Source organism: Nerophis ophidion, linkage group LG08, assembly GCF_033978795.1.
Source record: "Nerophis ophidion isolate RoL-2023_Sa linkage group LG08, RoL_Noph_v1.0, whole genome shotgun sequence".
Classification (NCBI taxonomy): domain Eukaryota; kingdom Metazoa; phylum Chordata; class Actinopteri; order Syngnathiformes; family Syngnathidae; genus Nerophis; species Nerophis ophidion.
Genome location: NC_084618.1, coordinates 51,465,948 through 51,484,939, shown reverse-complemented (window position 1 = coordinate 51,484,939; position 18,992 = coordinate 51,465,948). Strand labels below are relative to the sequence as shown.

The following is an 18,992-nucleotide window of genomic DNA, read 5'->3' as shown; positions in this document are numbered from 1 at the left end:
CTTTGAAGAAGGGGGAACATCAGTGGCCCATTGCTGCAATGATCTCGCTGTGGTGTTTTCAGCATGGCCGTGCCAGGGCCTTTGCAGAGGGAGCTGAATTGCAGATAAAGATTGTTTTGGTTAGGACGATCAAACTCATTCAAATACAGTGGGGCAAAAAAGTATTTAGTCAGCCTCCGATTGTGCAAGTTCTCCCACTTAAAATAATGACAGAGGTCTGTAATTTTCAACATAGGTACACTTCAACTGTGAATTGTAGGAATTTTAAAGAATTTATTTGTAAATTATGGTGGAAAATAAGTATTTGGTCAACCATTCAAAGCTCTCACTGATGGAAGGAGGTTTTGGCTCAAAATCTCACGATTCATGGCCCCATTCATTCTTTCCTTAACACGGATCAATCGTCCTGTCCCCTTAGCAGAAAAACATCCCCAAAGCATGATGTTTCCACCCCCTTGCTTCACAGTAGGTGTGGTGTTCTTGGGATACAACTCAGTATTCTTCTTCCTCCAAACACGACGAGTTGAGTTTTTACCAAAATGGATACATGGGTGATACAGCAGAGGATTGGGAGAATGTCATGTGGTCAGATGAAACCAAAATAGAACTTTTTGGTATAAACTCAACTCGTCGTGTTTGGAGGAAGAAGAATACTGAGTTGCATCCCAAGAACACCATACCTACTGTGAAGCATAGGGGTAGAAACATCATGCTTTGGGGCTGTTTTTCTGCTAAGGGGACAGGATGATTGATCCGTGTTAAGGAGAGAATGAATGGGGCCATGTATCGTGACATTTTGAGCCAAAACCTCCTTCCATCAGTAAAACCTTTGAATGGTTGACCAAATACTTATTTTCCACCATTATTTACAAATATAGTCTTTAAAATTCCTACAATGTGAATTCCTGGATTTTTTTTTCACATTCTGTCTCTCACAGTTGAAGTGTACCTATGATGAAAATTACAGACCTCTGTCATCATTTTAAGTGGGAGAACTTGCACAATCGGTGGCTGATTAAATACTTTTTTGCCCCACTGTATTTGATCTGCTGTAGTTGTCTTTTCTGCCTCTCAAATTGGTCATGATTTCGCATTCATGCAACATCCATGCAGTTTTTCTTCCATTACATTTATTGTGCCTAATTACTTAGCCAGTGTGACAATGCTACTTCTATGGAGCTCCATGAACACACTAAAAATGTATAATATTTCACAAAAGCGCGTACACCCGTCACGTCACATTAACCGTTTTGTTGTATCTCCTCAAGGACAACGCAATGTGCAAACAGCCAAATTCAGAGTAGTCTGTGTACAGCTTGAAAACCAGTATACTCAACAGACAACCATGATTGTCTAAAAGGCTGGCTCTATATTAGTGAGAACACCTCACAGTGAACACTTTGGGCCTGATCCCCAAAAAACATGTGCTAAATAGTGTGCGCAAATGATAAAAGTGTGTGTACTATTAGTGGGTGTTTTGCGAGTGACATACTAAGACTGTGTGCGCAAATAATAAAAAGTGCAAAAGTGGTGCAGAACGCCCTATTGAAATTAGGATTTTTTTGTGCGCTATACTGTCATTTCTTGCACATCTGGCATCAAGTGTGGCATTTTGACTATGTTTTTGAGCATGCAGCCCACAACTCTAATCTGTGCCACATTTTTTGCAATATACAAAGCACGTTTCCATATGAGTTGGGAAATTGTGTTGGATGTAAATATAAACGGAATACAATGATTTGCAAATCATTTTCAACCCATACTCAGTTGAATATGCTACAAAGACAACATATTTGATGTTCAAACTGATGAACATTGTTTTTTTGCAAATAATCATTAACTTTAGATTTTGATGCCAGCAACACGTAACAAACACGTTGGGAAAGGTGGCAATAAATACTGATAAAGTTGAGAAATTCTCATCAAACACTTGTTTCGAACATCCTACAGGTGTGCAGACTCATTGGGAACAGGTGGGTGCCATGATTGGGTATAAAAGCAGCTTCCATGAAATGCTAAGTAATTCACGAACAAAGATGGGGCGAGGGTCACCAATTTGTAACGAGCTATTGCAAGGAATTTAAGGATTTTACCATCTACGGTCCGTAAAATCATCAAAAGGTTCAGAGAATCTGGAGAAATCACTGCACGGAAGCGATGATATTACGGACCATTGATCCCTCAGGCGGTACTGCATCAAAAACAGACATAAGTGTGTAAAGGATATCACTAGATGGGTTCAGGAACACTTCATAAAACCACTGTCAGTAACTACAGTTGGTTGCTAAATCTGTAAGTGCAAGTTAAAACTCTGCTATGCAAAGCAAAGCAAAATCCATTTATCAACAACACCAAGGAACGCCGCTGGCTTTGCTGGGCCCGAGCTCATCTAAGATGGACTGATGCAAAGTGTAAAGGTGTTCTGTGGTCTGACGAGTCCACATTTCAAATTACATTTGGAAACTGTGGACGTGGTGTCCTCCGGAACAAAGAGGAACATAACTATCCGGATTGTTATAGGCGCAAAGTTTAAAAGCCAGCATCTGTGATGGTATGGGGGTGTATTAGTGCCCAAGGCATAGGTAACTTACACATCTGTGAAGGCACCATTAATGCTGAATGGTCCATACAGGTTTTGGACCAACATATGTTGTGATCCAAGCAACGTTAACATGAACGGCCCTGCTTATTTCAACAAAACAATGCCACACCACGTGTTACAACAGCGTGGTTTCGTAGTAAAAGAGTGCGGGTACTTTCCTGGCCCGCCGGCAGTCCAAAATGTGTGGCGCATTATGAAGCGTAAAATACGACAGTGGAAACCCCGGACTGTTGAACAACTGAAGCTCTACATAAAACAAGAATGGGAAAGAATTCCACTTTCAAAGCTTCAACAATTAGTTTCCACAGTTCCCAAATGTTTAGTGGGTGTTTTTAAAAGAAAAGATGAAGTAACACAGTGGTGAACATGCCCTATTCCAACTACTTTGGCATGTGTTACTGCCATGAAATTCTAAGTTAATTATTATTTGCAAAAAAAAAATAAAGTTTATGAGTTTGAACATCAACTATCTTGTCTTTGTAGTGCATTCAATTGAATATGGGTTGAAAAGAATTTGCAAATCATTGTATTCCGTTTATATTTACATCTAATACAATTTTCCAACTCATATGGAAACGGGGTTTGTAGAAATGCAATCTCGACAAGACTATTTTTTAGCATGTCAAAAGTGTGCCAGAAATTTTTGGCACACCACTGGCAATAACCGCAGCATTTGGAATGATCCAATTGCAAAAAATGCATGGTGAAAAATGTTGTTTACTATAGGAAATATGTTACTTATACTGCATATCTCCTATCTGAAAAACAAAGGCCATGAAAACTTTGCCAGCAGAGACTATTGTTTTGGTGTCTGCTGTCTCCAAATCGGTTAATAAGTCATCATTCATCTGCTCAAAGATGGAATTGCTGGACAGATGATATGTTCAATATTTTATTTTTTACAGAAATATGTTGATATTGCAATGATTGCCTTCTTCTAACCTTTCGCACTTACGCATAACTGCGAGTTTGCACACCTGTTTTAAGCATGCTAAATATAGACGCAAAATAATTTCAGGCTTGGTAAATCACATTTCGAGTGCAAAATGATTTTATTTGCATCTCCTCCTCCTCCTCCTCCTATTGTGGGCATTGTAACAATCAGCATGTATTCTGCATACACAGGAAGGGAGACACGTTAAATGGATTGATTGCTATGTTGCTCATTTAAAAAACACAATCATTAGATTGTTAGGTCAGCTTTACGAGCACTATCAAGTTTGCAGGTTTCTACTACACACAAACCAATAATAGTTGAGGTCCATTTTGTCAAAGTGATAAAACATTGTCGCTTTCTTAGCAAGGCAATTGTATTTTTGGAAGTGTGTTTGTGGTCATTATGATGTTGTAAAACTGCCATGCGGCCCAGTTTCTGAAGGGAAGTGCTTCATCGTCTGTTTACAGTCCATGTTGGGATTTTCCTAATAAACAACAGCTCCCCAGTATCGGCAGCACTCGTGTAGCCTTGTTCCCTTTTTTTGGTCTGCCTTCTAGTTTTATGGATTGATCCTAGTTTACGTTGACACAAGAGTGAACAATGGATTCTGTGGTTTGAAAAAACAAAAACAAAATAAAAACATGCTCTTTAAACATGACAATCTAAAACTGAAGCAGATGGCTTTTGGGTGGTTTGTATTGATCCTTCCAGAGAGAGACTTGTTGAACCAATGCCAAGGTGCACTGACGTTGTTCTGCTCGTGTTCATGGTGACCCACACCTTCTTAGAACACTTTTCATTTTGACACTTCACTTAATAGTTTGTACCATTGCCAAAGTTCAAGCCATGAAGCTTTCACAGTTGTTATGAACTGTAAGTGTCTGGTGAGATTTAACAGGGTTGCTGTGGCACACAGAATGATAGAGTGGCGGGGGTTCCTTTTTTGGCAGCACTAACAAAGGTTTGTTTGGAACAAACATGGAAGGATGGACCTGTGATACCCGCTCTGACACAATAAAACACTTTAAAACACTGCCAACATTTTTTTTATTTAATTGAGAATGATCACTTGATGGCGAATGTAATAAAATAAAGATTGACACAATGAACAGTGCAGCCCTGCAGAATACTAAACACAATCTTACAAGTTGCCCTAAAATGTAAAAGTGTTTTCGTAAGCCACTATTGCACAGTAGTACGACACTGTGATATAACAAACTGTTTTTGCATGTTCCATCTTTCCAATTTTTTTGTTCCGCACATTAATTTGTTGGCCTATTTCACACTTGACTGTCACACCGAATGACATCCAATTTTGCAAAGCTTGCCTACTCTGGGAAAGGGCTGAACGATAAAGTCTAATTAACTATGTAATTTTGTTAGACCATAATGCAAAACTCTCATTTCTCCTCTGGCAATATTCCAAAAATGTACATTAGAGCGAGGATGTTGGGTTCATTTTGTGTTCCACTGGTAACTCCTCTTCCTAGAAGGCAGTCAGGAAGGTGTGTTTGTGCTAAGACTGCTAACTAATTAAGTGTGCGTTCACACGCTGCAATCTGTGCTGTGCCTGAGCACCTAAAGTCTGGATTCCTTGACTAATGTATGCCTTACTGTACGATGGTTAGAGGACGGTATATTTGCCCAAACACATTTCAAAGTTACATATTAACTCAGACATGTGGTGTAATCACTGCATTGGTTCCTCCCCCCATTGCCAATAAAGTTGGCCAAACATCCGAATGGCTCCAAATTGTCCAAGTATTCTTCCTGTCTTTTTGGGTCCCACTTTCTCAATCACACTTTTTTGTATTTACATTTCTTTCCGTTTGCATAGTTTTTTTGGTGGCTGCTAGAGGTTAAGATTTCTATTTCAGTGATGGGAAATGAGCCCTTTCCTGTGTGAACCTCTACATTTGACTTGACAGCCAACTCGCAAGCAATACGAGGCTAGCTTTGTTCTAAACTTAACAGATTTGTATATATTTATACATTTCTCTGTTCATGTTTGGATGACTCATCTATCTGTGGGTGTCCTGTGCCTTTGAACCGCTTCCACAATGTTCTCATAATTTTTTTGACTTTGGACTGCATTGTCTTGCCATCTAATCATTAGTTTTGCATCTAATGTATGCAATATTTCCTTAAAAAAAATATTTTTTCATTATTTTCTATTCAGACCTCATTCTTGCACTTGTTTTTGATCATTGTTTTATTTTTCATTAATGTGAGTAATTGTTTTATGATTTGAATGGACAAAATTTGTTTGACAATAAGCCACTTGAAACATAGGAACATGACTGCATCAGATTGGATGATAAAAGCTCAGCACTAACTTTATTTAGTTTTAAAGGTATCCAGCACATCTTGACCTAGGCTGCAAAGGTCAATGGTAAAGCCTATCAGTCAGGATTTTCAGATTTGGATTATTTCACCGCCAAAGCATGGACCTTGATTACAGTGGTTTTAAAGGCCTACTGAAATGAGATTTTCTTATTCAAACGGAGATAGCAGGTCCATTCTATGTGTCATACTTGATCATTTCGCGATATTGCCATATTTTTGCTGAAATGATTTAGTAGAGAACATCGACGATAAAGTTCGCAACTTTTGGTCGCTAATAAAAAAGCCTTTCCTGTACCGGTGTGAGGGCTCCTCACATCCTCACATTGTTTATAATGTGAGCCACCAGGAGTAAGAGCAATTTGGACCGAGAAAGCGACGATTTCCCCATTAATTTGAGCGAGGATGAAAGATTTGTGGTTGAGGAAAGTTAGAGTAAAACACTAAAAAAAAAAAAAGAAAAAAAAAAGGCGGCGGCAGTGGGAGAGTTTCAGTTGTAATTAGACACGTTCACAAGGAAAATTCTGGAAAATACCTTATCTGCTTATTGTTTTAATAGTATTTTAGTGAGATTATAAAGTCATACCTGAAAGTCAGATGGTTGCGGTGAACGCCAGTGTCTCTGAGAGAAGTGCCAAGGAGCCAAGATCACAGCTGCCTTTTTGAGCTGCAGGATGAGGTCGCGTAATCCACTCAAGTCTCCGGAAAGGGCCGACTTAATATCACTATTTTCCAATCCAAAAACTTGCTGGTTGACGTAGAGAAACATGTTCGCTTTACAGCTCTGTGTTAAAGCTTCACAACAAACAAAGAAACACCGGCTGTGTTTCGGTGCTAAAGGCAGCTGCAATCCACCGCTTTCCACCAACGGCATTCTTATTTGAAGTCTCCATTATTAATTGAACAAATTGCAAAAGATTCAGCAACACAGATGTCCAAAATACTGTGTAATTGCGCGATGAAAAGAGACGACTTTTAGCAGTAAGTGGTGCTGGGCTAATATGTCCCCTCCAACCAAAAACGTCACAAACACGCGACATCATTCAGCGACGTTTTCAACAGGACACTCCGCGGGAAATTTAAAATTGCAATTTAGTAAACTAAACCGGCCGTTTTGGCATGTGTTGCAATGTTAAGATTTCATCATTGATATATAAACTATCCGACTGCGTGGTCGGTAGTAGTGGGTTTCAGTAGGCCTTTAAAGCTGGGTTCAAATGTCATATTGAGTAATATTTCTCCCAGCATTTAATCAGATTGTTTCAAATGGACCGCACATTGTCATCTACAACAGTGTTCTTATTGTCGTAGTCATATCTTCTCATTTTTAGTTGTTTCAGAGAGACCTGGAAATCTCAGGGTACCTTATGAAACAATATGTGGCTCAGACAATGATATCATTTCATTACGAAGATACTTTTCAATATATTGTTCCTCATAAACTACGATCTATCCATGTCTTCATAGGGGAGAAACATAACAACTTACATACTGCTAAGTTTGCATCTAGCTTTGTTACATTCACAACTTATATTCAAACGCTGCAGATGCATCAGTTTCACTTCACTGCTGGAGTCTGCCATATTCCATCCATCCATCCATTTTCTACCGCTTATTCCCTTTCGGGGTCGGGGGGGGGGGCACTGGCGCCTTTCTCAGCTACAATCGGGCGGAAGGCAGGGTACACCCTGGACAAGTCGCTACCTCATCGCAGGGCCAACACAGATAGACAGACAACATTCACACTCACATTCACACACTAGGGCCAATTTAGTGTTGCCAATCAACCTATCCCCAGGTGCATGTCTTTGGAGGTGGGAGGAAGCCGGAGTACCCGGAGGGAACCCACGCATTCACGGGGAGAACATGCAAACTCCACACAGAAAGATCCCGAGCCTGGATTTGAACCCAGGACTGCAGGAACTTCCTATTGTGAGGCAGACGCACTAACCCCTCTGCCACCGTGAAGCCCTCTGCCATATTCATGCCATTTAATTTTGTGTTTCTTTTGTGACTCAGCCACTCTGCATGAGAAGCGCCCCCTGAACGAATAAAAGGTTGACTCAATTCACTTAGGAAGAACGATAAGAGACGTTTATAGCTACTCAAAAAACCCAGATCCATATCGGTAGTTCAGTTCAGTTCAGTTTCAGTTTATTTCGAACATGCATTTGATACAATGTTATTCATCACACGTTTCCAATTGTTTCATTACAGCACGTCCGAAAAGGAGTAGGATTAAGCAGAGCTTATTTAATCCTACCCCTTTTCATACCAAAGCAATTTTATCCAATTTCCTCGTTATTTTAGTAGTTCTTTAGTAGTAGTGTATGTACAGTATAATGCTAAGGATAAATATTGGGATGTTTTACCACAGGGGTCGGGAACCGTTTTGGCTGAGAGAGCCATACAAACCAAACATTTTTAAAAGTATTTCCGTGAGAGCCATATCATTTTATATTTTTTAACACTGAATACAACTATATGCGTGGATTTTTAAGAAAGACCAACATTTTTAGAGTATAAAAAGTCTTATTTTCTTTTTAATAACATTGTTTTTCTGAGGCTAACCAAAAATAAATAAAATACTTCTTACCATTAATGCAACTTTTGAACAGGTGCGTTAGAAACCGGATGGATGGATGAAAATGCATGAGAATGTTTTATATTTTGAACGTTATTTTTGCCACTGTGATTACCAGCGGAATTATTCATTACTTATCGTGTTAAGCAATGTCAGCTAAGATTTATCTGAGAGCCAGGTGCAGTCATCAAAAGTGCCACATCTGGCCCTCGAGTCATAGGTTCCCTACCCCTGTTTTACCATATCAATATTTTGCCCCACTTACTTTCTGAATTTGGTAGGACCAAAACATAGTTCTAACCTGTTGAGATACCTTAACAGTATTGCTTGTGTAAAATAAAACATACTTCTTGGTACGTGTTGGTTGACAAATATTGTGCTATTCCAGTACTACAGTAACACAATTTTCAAGCATTAACTCTGAATTGTAGTGTTTACATATGTGAATGTGGTGACAATATTTATTCATTCAATAATTGGGGTATCTCAGTTAGCAATGCGTGGCTGGCTGCCCGTGGTATTATCTAATATGTACTGTTCTACAAACCTTAATAACTCTGTAATTGATATTTATGATAGCATAACAAATGAAGTCAATATTTTTTTGGCCCTCATTCGTGATGGTAACCAACAATAATGTCTAATTGCGTTACAGCTTAACAGTTTTATTGAGATATGCATTAATTGCATCCGGCTGAGGCACACTGAGTTTATAGTTGTCTGTGTGCAGAACATAAAATGAAACTTTAATTTACCTTCTAACTCATTAGCGTGACAGTCACTGTGGTTTCATCCTCTTGCCTAATGGGATACATAAGAAAATCCATACAATGTCTGATGGGATACAGTATTTTAAGGTTGTCGATGACCATGTATGTCTCATGGTTTGTCAATACCTTTTGCACCATCCTATGTATTATTTGCTCACCATTCTTGTTGTTCTTTCTTGGCTAATTGTGCTGTTTTGTGTTTGTTTGCGTTTGCAGGATTTTGATGACTTTATCTTTGCATTTTTTGCCATTGAGATGGTGATCAAGATGGTGGCTCTGGGGATTTTTGGCAAGAAATGTTACCTTGGAGACACATGGAACCGATTGGATTTCTTTATCGTGTTGGCTGGGTAAGTCACAAGCATTGCTTTCATTGTAGTAATTGAATCGAGCAGCCTGAATCCGGCTGTGCAAAGATATAACGATGAGAACAGTTTGTTTGTTTCTTAAACGGAAATTTAAGTGTACTAACAAACAAAGGTGAAATGTACCAAATTACTTTTACCTGTGCTACTGTAATTTAGTAGTGTAGTGTGTTGTAGACAGTGGGATAATATGATGTATAAAGACATAGAAATTTCTATCGAACGGTATGATTATCTATTATGGATGGATGGATATATTCATTTTACGTCCGGGGGAAGTTTTAAGCTAAATGCTGTAGCATTTTTACATCACTTGAAATAACTCTATGACAACATCTTGCAGGAGTATGGATGTCAACAACATTCTATAGACGGAGATCACAATAGAAGCTAAGTAATCAAAACCGTAAGAATAATTGGTGCCATTTAGAGGGAAAATACATTTCCTTGTTTTGATAAGATAAGTCAAATATTGACTACCGTATTTCCTTGAATAGCCGCCGGGGCGCTAATTACTTTAAAACCTCTTCTCACTCCTGCGCTTATTCAAGGCATGCGGTAAAAGTAAGCAGGCGCTAATAACTTTAAAACTTCTTCTCACCCCTGCGCTTACCAATGGCATGCAGTAAAAAAATGAGTGTGATAAAATAAAAAAAATAATAAAGATTCTTCTGGGGCTGCGGCCCGGTGGTTAGGGACCACTGCTCTACAACATGTCATCGCGTCCACCTTTGCACCATGCTACCTGCGTGCCGGCCGGACGCATGCATTTCGCTGCTTCTCATACGAGATTGCAATGCATACTTGGTCAACAGCCATGCCATTTACTCTGATGGTTGTGATACAGTATGAACAACTTTAAAACTCTTACTAATATGCTCCACACTCTGTGAACCCACACCAAACAAGAATAACAAACACATGGCGTAGTGGGTAGAGCGGCCGGCCAGAAACCTGAGGGTTGCAGGTTCGCTTCCCACCTATTGACATCCCAAAAATCGCTGCCGTTGTGTCCTTGGGCAGGACACTTCACCCTTTGCCCCCGGTGCCGCTCACACTGGTGAATGAATGATGAATGAATGATAGGTGGTGATGGTCGTAGGGGCCGTAGGCGCAAACTGGCAGCCACGCTTCCGTCAGTCTACCCCAGGGCAGCTATGGCTACTGATGTAGCTTACACCACCAGGTGTGAATGAATGTTGAGTCCCACTTCTCTGTGAGCGCTTTGAGTGTCTAGAAAAGCGCGATATAAATCTAAGTTATTATTTACATTTCTGGAGAACATTGCCTCTGTAACACATTAGAAACACATCATAAGAATTACCCAGGATTCCAATGCATCCATAACTCTTGGCTATATTATTCACGCGCCCCCAACCCCGCCCACCTCAACCGACAGACGGAGAGGGGGGTGGGGTTTGGTGCTAGCGGGTGTATAATATAGCCAAGAGTCATGGATGCATTGGAATTCTTGGTAATTCTTATGTTGCGTTTATAATGTGTTACAGAGCCAATGTTATCCAGAAATGTGTTTGTTATTCTTGTTTGGTTAGGGTTCACAGACTGTGGCGCATATTAGTAAGAGTGTTAAAATTGTTTTATATCACAACCATTAGTGTGATCTGTATGGCTGTGGAACAAACAGTAAAAGCAGAAAAAAAATCCTACGCCATTTTGAAAATGATGGCAGGGGAAGAGTCACTTGTGACGTCACGAATTTGACCTGGCGGTAAAAGTAAGCATGCGCTAATAAATTCGGGGAGCGAGTTTTACCCGGCAGTAATTCAAGGCAGGCGCATATTACATGCCCGGCGGTATTTCAAGGAAATTCGGTAAACAAACTACAGTGGGATCATCTGCAAAACATGCCACCAACAAGTCATTGCAAGCGACTGGTACTAGTCAAATCTTTCTTATCACTTGAAGACACGGCATGAAGAACAGTATTGCGACTCTGTTTAAAATGCGGTATTAATGTTACCTCAAAGCCACAAAGTGATGAAAAGAAAAACAGCTGAACAGAGTCATTTTTTAAAGGTTTTTTTGATTGGTTTATTGAAACTTGTATTAGTAGATTGCACAGTTCAGTACATATTCCGTACAATTGACCACTAAATGGTAACACCCAAATAAGTTTTTCAACTTGTTTAAGTTGGGGTCTACGTAAATCAATTCATGGTACTGTCATGCCAAATTTCTTCCACCCTACAAAAACCTTCCCCCCGGAAGAAATTTGGCGTGACAGCCCCTCTAGTGCCTGAAGGACCCCAATGAGGGTGGAAGGACCTTAAAGCAGCCCACACAGCGAGCGGCCTGTTTTAAAAGCATTATAATTGGCTGATTGTCATTCCAGTATGCTAACCTTTCAAGGTATTTTTGGTTCGCTAATTTTGCAGCTGTAACCCTTAAGAGTCATATAACTTGGTATTTTAAAAGCATTATAATTGGCTGATTGTCATTGGTGAAAAATAACGGTGAGGAAAAAATATTAGCATTCCAGCATGCTAACTTTTCAAGTTATTTTTGCTTCACTAATTTTGCAGCTGTAACCATTAAGAGTCATATAACTTGGTATTGTCACGCCCTCCTTGGGGTCCTTCAGGCATTAGAGGGGCTGTCGTGCCAAATATCTTCCGGGGGAAAGGTTTTTGTAGGGGGGAAGAAATTTGGTGTGATAGTATCGTCAATGACAAGCAGTCCCACGGACACCGATAATGTACAGATTCCATCTCTAAATTTATGTGTAGACATGCCCATAGTATTCATGAAAAAGTTGCTTCGAAATATATTTTTTATTGCTTTTTATTTGTCTTGTCTTTTTTGTATATAAATCATATGCTTTATAAATACAATGAAAAAAGACAATCCCAATAGGCAATCATCTTATGTGTATATTTTTAATCAGATTCATCTCATCTTGGAATTTGGATTAATCATGATAAATCAAAGGTGATCAGTATTTAGCATAGTACACTTTTACTTAGAGGTTTCATTTTTCGAAGCAAAAAAGTAACAAGAACACAATTGGCTGGCTTGTGTTACCATTAATACTTTAACAGAACGTATTTGTGTCACACGGTTTACATTTTTTAAAGTTACTAAGTTTGTTTAGTACAAAATTTTACCGGCCTGAATAAAATGATTGCTGTTACGGCAACCACTCACTGTCTCGTCAACATGTACGGGCAAGAGAGCGCGTTCACACATACAAAAGCAGTTCAAGAGACGCAACAAACAATTTGCAGTCATTTTGTTGGTATGATAGAATATACATTCAATGACAGCTATCACTAACCTGTCCAAATTGCTATTATTAGCTAACAACACTCAAAGCTAATGCGCGTGCATGTGTCACACACATACATAGTTACGTCATTACGTCCTAGAAGCCAGAAGAGAGCAGGATATACTGTGTAAAATACATTGGAGAGTTAGTGCCCTCTAGGCATCTGTGTAAAGAAACGACCCCAACATGTGTACACAAATGCAGTTTTATTGACAGAATGTCATCCAGAAACATTTTTGAACGTCTTACTTGAATGCATGTCACTTATTTGCGCAAAACTTGGTAACAGTTTCATCTAAAGTTTTTTTCGGCTGTATTTTGTTGTGAAATTTGCCAGCGAGCACACCAGTCGGAGTTTCCTTACTCATTGTTGTACTGACCTATGCATTGATCTGATCACTGATTGTATAGTTTAAGTAAAAGAGCGTGTCCAGTTAAACATTAATTGCATGATTAATTTTAGCGTGTTCGTTTATATGGGGATAATTTCTCATGATTAAACACATGAGTTAACATGTAAGGTTTGACAGCCTTAATATGTGTATATATACAGTTGTGGTCAAATTTTACATACACTTGCAAAGAACATAATGTCATGGCTGTCTTGAGTTTCCAATAATTTCTACAACTCTTGTTTTTTTTGTGATAGAGTGATTGGATCACATAGTTGTTTGTCAAAAAAAAGATTCATTAAGTGTGGTTCTTTTATGAATGTACTGAAAATGTGACCAAATCTGCTGGGTCAAAAGTATACATACAGCAATGTTAATATTTAGTTACATGTCCCTTGGGAAGTTTCACTGCAATAAGGCGCTTTTTGGTAGCCATCCACAAGCTTCTGGTTGAATTTTTGACCACTCCTCTTGACAAAAGTGGGCACCACAAATTTGATTTGATTCTTGGGGGTAACGATTTGACTCAAAATCAATACTTTTTTAATGTCATTGAGTGCCAGTTCTATGATTAACTATATTGACTACATTAAATAGATAACAGCTCTGATAGATTTCTATAATATTTAAAATAAAACTGTTTTTGTCTAGTAAAATTCTACCCAAACATGTAATGAAGTCAAATACAAACAAGGCAACAAGAAAAGTATCCCACACTTCTCTTTTCTAAATTTAATTTGTTCAGCAGATATGGACATATAAATAAACAATATGATGTACAAGACGGGCTTCACGGTAGAAGAGGGGTTAGTGCGTCTGCCTCACAATACGAAGGTCCTGCAGTCTTGGGTTCAATCCCAGGCTCGGTATCTTTCTGTGTGGAGTTTGCATGCTCTCCCCGTGACTGCGTGGGTTCCCTCCGGGTACTCCGGCTTCCTCCCACTTCCAAAGACATGCGCCTGGGGATAGGTTGATTGGCAACACTAAATTGGCCCTAGTGTGTGAATGTGAGTGTGAATGTTGTCTGTCTATCTGTGTTGGCCCTGTGATGAGGGGGCGACTTGTCCAGGGTGTACCCCGCCTTCCGCCCGATTGTAGCTGAGATAGGCACTAGCGCCCCCCGTGACCCCTAAAGGGAATAAGCGGTAGAAAATGGATGGATGGATGTACAAGACAGTTCAAAAAAAAAAAAAAATGATTTTTTTTAATTGATTAATAATCGTTACAAATAAGAATCTCGATTCATTCTAAAATATATATTTTTTTCACCCCTAAGGATTATAATCACTGTACATTTCTTGAAAATTTGGGCTGAAAGTGACTAAATATGTTTACATTGCAGAAAAAAAAAGTAGTAGAATTTACTTATACCTCCCCAAAAATATCTCAATGTCCGTGGTAACATGCAAATAGTGTCCAGTCTTGGGAATCAATAGCAATTGCTAGATACCACAAGGCTAGTTTGCAATGGAAAAATCTCAATATGAATACAAACATACGGATACACACACAGATAACTATAACTATATTTTAATGGTGGCACATTACTATAAGAATGACTGGAATTAGAATGGTGACCAATCACCCCAGTAAGCGGGATGGGCTCCAGTTCACGCACAGCTCTAAGGTGAAAAAGCAGTTTAGAAAATCAATTACCACGGCATTTTACAAATGTACAACACTACAGTTTGCAGTCATCTCCTTTACATGTGATTTAAAGTAGATTGAATATTTCTTTGGGTCACTTATCTTGAATTGAGCTGCGTTCACCTCAGAACGGCACTTTGGAAGGCAAGCATGTGCTTGTATGTTTCATCTCTGACAAATGTGGAACAATGCTTACTGGATCGGTCTCTGCATGTGTACTTTACCATGTGACTGTGCCCTCTCTCTTCAACTCAGCCCAGACATTTGACCACGCCGTCTTCTCTTCCTGTACTGTAACATACGTACTTCCTGCCGTGGTTCTTTCTGTAGGAACCGTGGGAAAATGTCACACTCACGTTGTATGAAAAGGTTAGACTGTTTATCATGGCTTGAAAGTAAACATGTAGCAGGAAATTGAGTTGCTTAGTCCTTTTTCTGGACTTACCCGTCGCACAGATTGAGTTTGTATATCTATAATGAGAAATAATTTTTATTTTTTTCATTTTCCCAAGCTATAATAATGTTTTAGGTAGTTCAGCTTTGAAATGTAATTGTAGTTTAAGATTAAATTATTTGAGTGTTCCCATTTAAGTGTTTGCTTATTGATCGGTGTAGTGTAGTCCAAATCGATCGGTGAGGAAGTCTGAATAGCCGAGTTTTCTTAGCCGTGACATAGTGCATCAATCTGACTTAGGGCTCGCTACTCGATGACGTCAAAGAAAGGGTGAGCGGAGTTGGGGCGTACCAAGGGGAAGGGCGATAGATTGGCAGAGAAAGAGTTGTGAGTAATTTGTTGTGAGTTTATGCACTGTCTTAGTTTTGTCGTTTGAACAAGGTGATGTTCATGCACGGTTCATTTTGTGCACCAGTAAAAAAAATATGGTAACACTTTAGTATTGGGAACATATTCACCATTAATTAGTTGCTTATTAACATGCAAATTTGTAACATATTGGCTCTTACCTAGTCATTAGGTACTAATTAATGCCTTATTCGGTATGGCCTTATTATAACCCTGACCCTAACCCTAACCAAATAACTCTAAATTAAGTCTTTATTACTCAGAATATGTCCCCCTAGTGTACAAAATACTCTAAATAAGTCTTTGTTACTTATAATATGTTCCCCATACCAAAGTGTTACCAAAAACACACAATTTTGTCTTGAATTTGAAAAAAAAAAACACATTTTATTTTTCACTAAAGAAGGGTTCAGTGAATGCGCATATGAAACTGGTGGGGTTCGGTACCTCCAACACTAGGGCCAATTTTAGTGTTGCCAATAAACCTATACCCAGGTGCATGTCCGTGGAGTTGGGAAGAAGCTGGTGTACCCGGAGGGAACCCACGCAGTCGCAGGGAGAACATGCAACCTCCACACGGAAAGATACCCAGACCGGGATTGAACTCAGTACCTTTGTATTGTGAGGCACTTGCACTAACCCCTGTCCAACCGTGCTTCCCCAGGGCCAAACAATGTGCCAAAAATACTTAAGCTCACAAATGACTTTTTGTGTAAATTCCTAATGAAAAGTGGACAAGTTAGTCAACATGTTTCATTTTTGCTATATGTTCTTAAAGACTCACTGAAATACCCCTTACTTTTTGTTGTTAAATTAGATGTTGCATTAGGCCAATTTGTCACCGCTAAATTATAAATATTTATTAATTCATCAATCAAAAATATCTTAGACTTTTTTTCTAATTACTTGAAATCCATACTCTCCTATCTACATTTTTGTTTTGTTCCAAATAAAGAAAATCCAATGAATCTGTCCAATGCACCCAACAATATTAAGACACAACACATTTTATACATATCAAAAATAATCTTATATGTAGAAAATAATGTGAACAGTAAATAAATGATTAATAAAATGAAATAATACATTTTAACAGCAATTTTACCGTTATTGCCGACTCTTGATGGCAAATACTACAAAGAAGGAGAGGGAGGGGGAGAGAGTCACAAAGGCTCTTACTTTTCTACTAGTTATTTCTTGAATTCGATTGTGTTTGTCACCTCCTTTTCAAAGTGCATTTTTTTAGTGTAAAAAAATGTATTCCTTTTAAGGTGCTCTCTTTATTTTGCTTATCAGCAAACACTGCATGCTACAGTACATATCAGTAGTCGACTGAATTGCTTGTATTCCGTCACCTGAGTTCTTCCGGTAAGTGAAAATCAGTGGTACTCTCTGAGTATGCAAGAGGCCTAGATCTTCCTGCATAAAGCAGATACAAGCAAAAAATATAACTATGCAATTGATTAAATCTTTATACTTTATCAAAAATGTTTTGTCGAGTGAGATGAAGCATTATACGTTGGCTGCGTTCCCAGACATATTAAACTATCTTGTGCTGCAGAGGCCATTCTACATGACAAAACATATGAAAACTTGGAAAAGCATGGAGGTCTACAACTTCTTTGTGTGTCCACGTCAAGTAAATTGGTATCAAGACTCTCCCGGATAAATCATGCGTCGTTTGTGTGCAAGTAAGGTTGCATTTCTTTATTTAAGTTAACGTCTACAGCCATGTTTGTTGCCTACGTGTATGCATGTGTTTCCCCGTCTTTATCAAAATATAATTATAGATGTCAACATTATGTATGTACTGAAAGCTTACTTTATGATTGCTGCCTTTGGTAAAAGCTTAAATCTTTTAGGTTTTCCTCACATTTAATTTATTTTATTTCGACTCGCTGAGTTGGTGCTTTACTGAACACTCATAGCTAAAATGTGTTTGAAGAAATACAAACAATCTCAAGATAATACTTCAATGGGAAACACTATTCGTTCAAAGTACAAACCCCGTTTCCATATGAGTTGGGAAATTGTGTTAGATGTACAGTAAATATAAGCAGAATACAATGATTTGCAAATCCTTTCCAACCCATATTTATTTGAATGCACTACAAAAACAAGATATTTGATGTTCAAACTCATAAACTCAATTTTTTGGGGGGGAAAATAATAATTAACTTAGAATTTCAAGGCTGCAGCACGTGACAAAGTAGTTGGGAAAGGGCATGTTCACCACTGTATTACATCACCTTTTCTTTTAATAACACTCAATAAACTTTTGGGAACTGAGGAAACTAATTGTTGAAGCTTTGAAAATGGAATTCTTTCCCGTTCTTGTTTTATGTAGAGCTTCATTCGTTCAACAGTCCGGGGTCTCCGCTGTCGTATTTTACGCTTCATAATGCGCCACACATTTTCGATGGGAGACAGGTCTGGACTGCAGGCGGGCCAGGAATCTACCCGCACTCTTTTACTACGAAACCACGCTGTTGTAACATGTGGCTTGGCATTGTCTTGCTGAAATAAGCAGGGGCGTCCATGATAACGTTGCTTGGATGACAACATATGTTGCTCCAAAACCTGTATGGACCTTTCAGCATTAATGGTGCCTTCACAGATGTGTAAGTTACCCATGCCTTGGGCACTAATACACCCCCATACCATCACAGATGCTGGCTTTTGAACTTTGCGACCATAACAATTCGTATAGTTATTTTCCTGTTTGTTCCAGAAGACACCACGTCCACAGTTTCCAAATATAATTTGAAATGTGGACTCGTCAGACCACAGAACACTTTTCCACTTTGCATCAGTCCATCTTAGATGAGCTCGGGCCCAGCGAAGCCAGCGGCATTCCTTTGTGTTGTTGATAAATGGATTTTGCTTTGCATAGCAGAGTTTTAACTTGCACTTACAGATGTAGCGACCAACTGTAGTTACTGACAGTGGTTTTATGAAGTGTTCCTGAGCCCATGTAATCATATCCTTTACACACTGATGTCTGTTTTTGATGCAGTACCGGCTGAGGGATCAACAGTCCGTAATATCATCGCTTACGTGCAGTGATTTCTCCTGATTCTCTGAACCTTTTGATGATTTTACGGACTGTAAATGGTAAAATCCCAAAATTCCTTGCAATAGCTCGTTGAGAAATGTTGTTCTAAAACTGTTCGACAATTTGCTTACAAATTGGTGACCCTCACCCCATCCTTCTTTGTGAATTACTTGGCATTTCATGGAAGCTGCTTTTACACCCAATCATGG

At 38.9% G+C, this 18,992-nt stretch overlaps 1 protein-coding gene across 13 annotated transcripts in view; it reads left to right on the top strand.

Moving 5' to 3' along the window:
- Positions 1-18,992, top strand: part of cacna1g (calcium channel, voltage-dependent, T type, alpha 1G subunit) — a 365,011-nt gene that overhangs the window by 18,774 nt on the left and 327,245 nt on the right. For all 13 annotated transcript variants that reach the window (XM_061908861.1, XM_061908854.1, XM_061908860.1 and 10 more), the window contains exon 2: positions 9,453-9,586. In XM_061908861.1, coding sequence (XP_061764845.1) covers positions 9,453-9,586 — 134 coding nt within the window. The remainder of the gene's footprint in view (positions 1-9,452; positions 9,587-18,992) is intronic.